The sequence below is a fragment of the Neodiprion pinetum genome, chromosome 1 (genome assembly GCF_021155775.2).
Source record: "Neodiprion pinetum isolate iyNeoPine1 chromosome 1, iyNeoPine1.2, whole genome shotgun sequence".
Taxonomy (NCBI): Eukaryota; Metazoa; Arthropoda; class Insecta; order Hymenoptera; family Diprionidae; genus Neodiprion; species Neodiprion pinetum.
In genome coordinates, this window is record NC_060232.1 from 33942735 (window position 1) to 33948537 (window position 5803).

The 5803-nt window shown below is 43.3% G+C and overlaps 1 protein-coding gene across 1 annotated transcript; it reads left to right on the forward strand.

Moving 5' to 3' along the window:
• The first annotated feature begins 1193 nt into the window (after window positions 1–1193).
• On the forward strand, window positions 1194–2355 carry LOC124210726 (larval cuticle protein LCP-17-like). Its single transcript, XM_046609000.2, has 2 exons — window positions 1194–1350; window positions 1889–2355. The coding sequence occupies exons 1-2, from the start codon at window positions 1336–1338 to the stop codon at window positions 2246–2248; spliced, it is 375 nt and encodes a 124-aa protein (XP_046464956.1). The 5' UTR covers window positions 1194–1335; the 3' UTR covers window positions 2249–2355.
• Window positions 2356–5803: the final 3448 nt, after the last annotated feature.

The following is a 5803-nucleotide window of genomic DNA, read 5'->3' on the forward strand; positions in this document are numbered from 1 at the left end:
ACTTTGTAATCAATGTTGACGAGAAATTTTGCGCCTACTTAGTCGTTTCGAATAATTGCGTCGTTTTCGTCTCATGATTCTCGGCATTCTGCAGCTACCAAAATTTCTGTTGATATATAGGTGTACCCTCGGCATTCGAAGAGATTTCTTCGTACAGGTAATTGAAATGTCATTGGTGCAGCTTTTACTTTCGGTGTGTGATGTATTGATTTGTTGAAATCCTTGCGATCTTTGTCATTCCGCTTTGTCAAATTACAGAATTTTCTAATAACGAAAGAAACACCGATGAGTATAAAATATACAGTGAAAGAGATTATCTTCTATTTCCGCTGACTTGTTTTGGAACGTCTTTCGAATTAGTTCAGAGTAAACGAAATTAATAAAAGGGTACAGTCGGTTGGGAAAAAAATGGTAAAACATCAAATTTGAAAATTCAAACGGACTTCTGCTCGTTCGGTTTTAAAAAATAAACAACGATCGAAGAGCCAATCACACAACGATAATTTTGCAATGCCACAAGCACGTGGAATAATTTCAAGGTTAAAAGGTCAACATTTGACTATTCGAGAAAAGAGAGTAAAACCAATTTACAGGATACATACATCCAATAATTTTTAAAATTCAAATTTTGATTACCACATATAATTTATGCCTGAAGCAGGACAAAAATTTTTCATACAGTGAGATGAGACTTACGGTAAAAAAACTGACTAATAATCAGACGAAACTGGTTAGCTTCTAAGCCGGTACTAAATCGTGCATGCATAAAGCATTCAACGGATGGCCGCACGTCGATAATGCGCTTTTGGTATTTCAATGCATAATCGAAGTTTTTGTTTTATTTTGTCTCCGGACTAACCGGGGGTAATTAATAGGAAACTGAATAGGTATCGCTATTCGAAATAGCTCCGATGAGAAACAGAGTCCCAAGATGTAAGGAAAAAAAAAGGCCAATAAAATAATACTTGTCTCGCATTCCGGTGGTTACGAAATAACCGCCCGGAGCTGTCCAAGGGTGGGGTGGACGTAACGCGTATCTGAAGTAGGAATAGTTCGACAGATTACGAATACCAGCCGGCGTTACGACAGAGCTTGTCCTCCGAGTACACCGAAAAAAAATAGATGCTCTGTATTCATTACCCTGCACCCAACGACAAACCAGTTTGGTGGGCCTACGAAGTGCATGCGTGACATTTTACGGCTAGACTCACATGCATGGACACACACCGTGAGTTTCAAATTTGTGGAAGGCTTTGTCCGAGGGGGCGATTGGTTTGCTATATAAGCTCGAGGGGAAGCTGATGCAGTCAGATCAGGTTCATCCTCTGTCCCATCATGAACGCTTTACTGGTAAGCCCTTCGCTTATAACGTGATACTAAACCGTCAGCGCAGTCACCATTTTCCGACGATCGTTCCAGCCGCGTTAATTCTTCGCTCAAACTTCAAATGTGAAACGCGATTTCGTTGAAAAACAATCGTCTCGTCTCTATAATCTGTTTTGTGCTGGTTCAAAATTTCGTAAAATTTCTCATTACTGTCGCAGAAGTACCATTGCCGCGTAACTTTATTCTCTGATCATCGCGGTGACGTTTTATAGACTTCAGCGAATCTCAGGCTGACCGAGTTTGTCGGGGGCGGTGCGAATGTGACGTGAATCGAACAATTGATTTGTGGATATATTATACGAGTTGTGATTTTTAGGGTTGAAATAAGAAACGCTGTTTCAACAACACAGATTAGTGTATTTTCGAATCCAGTAACAACGAAAAGCTAAACCCCGTGCAGTACGACGTTTTTCCCACTAATCATAGTTCCGAAACGTGACGTTGCGCGCTAGTTTTTTGATTTTCGTCGTATCGCAATAACGAGTGATTGTCTTATTTTCAGGTATTCACCGTCTTATTCGCCGGCGCCTGCGTGGCCGACGTTTCCCACGTCGTAAACCAAAAGCCCGTTATCGAAATCCTGAAGTATAACCAGGACGCACGTCCTGAAGGGGATTGGAATTTGGATTTCGAGACGCAAAACGGCATCGTCACCAAGATGGAGAGCGACGCTGCCGGGGAAATGCGGGGAGAATATCACTACATCGACCCTGAAGGCAAGCCCGTCGATGTGACCTGGGTGGCTGGCCGCAACGGATTCGTTGCTCAAGGATCGTCCATCCCTGCTGTCCCAGACACCGTGGTCCGCGCCCTCAAGTACATCGAGGAACACCCCTACAAAGAGCCCGTCAGCAAGCCTTGATTTCGCCAGCTAAACAGATTTTGGCTGGATGATGTAATAATATACACGTTATATATACATACGTATAAAAATTGATAAATTCGAATAAATTTTACTCTACGTTTCAATCCTGTTATATTTTCTTAAGCGATTTGAAAAAGCTGCAGAATCCCGGTTAATTCGATTTTCGAATATTCAAACTTACATACGGTACACAATTCGAATCTCGTTTCTCTCAGTCGACGAAGATTTCATCCACGTTTGTGAATTTTTCAAGTTCGATGCAAATTAATACGACAAATAAGCTCCGAGATCTCGGTATCAGGTTCGGACTTTCAACTTTTTCGTAATATATACGGGAGATGATCGACTCTCTCGAAAGAGAGAATCGGCTTCGGAAACGCGTCCGCTAATTTGCTCGTCCAACAGGTGGTTCGATACGACGAAATTCGACGGGTGTTTAGGCTTAGTTACCGACCTCGGGTTCGCCGGAGTTAACTTGGTGAACGTCGAGATATCGACGCCGAAACTCCGTCGACAAGTTGAATTCCTCGGCGATACGGATCCTCGGATGCTCACTGCGGAATTAACGATCGAATACGTAGCTGCTAGATGTCGATAACGAAATCGGCCATTCGGAATCTCTCCGGCCAATCGGTCGCCCGGCGATGTCTCGTAAATTATTTTACTATGCCGCGGATCAAGTTCTACGACTTATTCGAGCTGATTGTCGTGAGAAATTTAAGCCGAAGGTAATCGGATCGTCTTCCTTCGAGTGCCAGAAGAAAGTCGGGTTCGTTGACTGAGAGACGATCGTGACCGTTATTACACCCGAAGTTACCTTATCGGGTGGCAACTGATGCACGCTTGAATTTATCATATTAATTTTCTACCTGCACCTGGTGCGGCAATTATGTCTTAAAGACTGCATCCTCGAGCAACGACGATAAGCGGTGCATTAAATTTTAATTGCGACACATCGCGCTGACCGATGCTCATTTTATAATGCTGAAAGATGCACTTTCGAAACTTGGTGATTTATCGAAGTGGTATCGCCGGTTCATCCTCCTCGCGATTTATGTCCGTTCGTGTCATTGGCCAAGATATGTTTCTGATAAAAATAAGGCTCTGATTTTTCTCAACCGTTTGAACGACATGCCGTAAAACGACGAGTATGCTTATAATTATCCGCACGTGATTTCGAGCGTTCCCATAAAATGCACCGTGCAGTCTCATGGCGTTACGAGAAAAAATCTCACCGTCGTGAGAAACGTTCAAAAATCGAGTGGAAACATTTGCGTATTATTTCACTTCGTGTACGAGCAATAAATTATTCTCGGCCTCAAGTGAGCCTGGACTGGAACTAAAACATAAACGATCCTCTTGATGGATTCTCTCCAGGATCATTCCTACGAGCATATTATTACAGCTCCATTATTTCATACAAGAAACCGGGACAGTGTTTTGACATATCAAATTACTCCGGTCCTCGTTCTCATCGATTATAATCCAGAGATAGATCGGCCAATTTCAAGACGTCGTGACAAGGAAGCTCGCATTCTGGACGGGGGCGCAGGATCAGGAAACTGAACTTTCTCCATCTCTCTCTCTCTTGCTCGGCTGCAAGTCTCATTCCAAGATCGGAATAGAAGAAGAAAAAGAAGAGAAAAGAACGAAAGAATCCGCTCCGCCCCTTTGGCATAATTAGACGCTCTGGCTACTTTGACTTCCCTCCATGGCCTGATTGTGCTTGAGGATCTTCTCTCGCTGTTGCGCAACCGAAGTCACCGGCCTAATAACCTTTGTGCCTGCACTCCTCGCGGGAGGAAAAGAAAGGACTTACATACTCGGGGATAACTCGTTATTGGACATTATATGTACTTCCGAGTATGGGTTAGCGATTACTTTAGCACGCTATACGCGACGCGAATTTGTGAAATTATTTAAAACCACAGGTAAGCTGAATATGTATACGCTGCACTTTCGATTCGGTTCTTATTTTTATCTTGGATAAAACGCAGGGGCCATACTATTTATTTCAGGTACAACTCGAATCCGGAAACACTCGCTGATACCGCTAACCGAGTCGACATTGGCGTTGGAAGAAATGTAAATTTTTGTCGAAAAAATATTCGAGAAATCAAACGTTGCGCAAACTGGTTGAATATGCGATTAACCCGTTCAAATGTGACATATTTTCAGAGCTTTGCAGCTTGTGTTTTTTTATTCGACGCTGTACCGTAAGCGACTCTCCCGCGTGATTTTGCACATTCCAGTCGGCGTCCAGGACTGTGTAAAGTGCGAAAAGAAGACATCCGGTAATTTCCTGAAGGATGGTGATGAATATGACGATTTTTTTCCGCCGTCGAAGCTTCGCGGCTTCGCCCGAATCTTGCTTCGAGGAAAATTGAACTCGTATCAGAGCCGAACAGCTTATCGAGGGCACCGAGAACCCTGGGCACACAAGGCTGCGATTACGTACCGCTAGATATATCTGATCCCAACGTCACGTTAGCGTTTGACAAGCCGGCCAGATTATACGTATTATCGACAAGTGATCACCGCGCCGAAATTCTCGATTGACACATGAACGAAAGTGAAAACGAGCCGGTGATTGCCGAAAGGTCTTTACGGAGATATCCAGCTCGGGAGTTCGAAGTTGCGACAAACGCCGCGTGTACCTATCTTCGTGTGTATTATAAGCGTTCAAGATAATCGCTGGATTGCGCGGGTCGGTTAAATTCTTTGACCGATTGACTCCAATCTTTAATTCGTGGCTATTAAAGAGTCTCCTGCGTGAAAGTAAAAGCTTCTATCTACAGTCGGCTGCACGTAGCTGGTATCGGTTTCGTTATGCTAGAGAATAACTCATGATTTTGCAGGAATCCACCTCTCGAGAGACTCTCTTCAGGATTCAAGACATTTCTCATTCATATTTACCGCGTTCAAACAGCAGCAGAAGCGATACTCGAGTGAACAATACCTCGATAACTGTAACTTGCAGCTCGTGTTAGATATATAACGTTTATTATTATTTACCAGACTAATCGCAAGTCCTATCTTTAACATTGGGATGGAACCGTGACGAGAAGATAAGGAGACGTGTATCTTTAACACATTGCGGTTGATGGAACAACAATGTGACACAAGAAAGCCAAATGCCAAGGATGATTACGATGAGCACATCGTGAGCGGGAATAAATCATGAAATAATTGAAAGGTTCGTATAAATCGCGGCCGACGTCCTTAAAGATATTTTTCAAATAACGAAGGTAACATTTAGGTACCTACCTCGTGTTTCCCTTGCGTAATGCGTGATATTATAACGATCTATGCTAATGAATTGAAATTTGTTCGACAAGATATTCCCCGGCTCGGCTTTGGCTTGGAACAATTTTGTCATAACATACGGGAGACAAGTTATCGCGGATGACGTAACATCTCACGGTGCGCTGATATTTTAAAATCATTTAGAATCGCAGAACCCAGACGAAGGCGTTTTGTTGACGGTGGGTAAACGCACGCCTGTAATCTGCCTACGTATACACCGCAGGTACGTGTAAGAGAATTCCATCG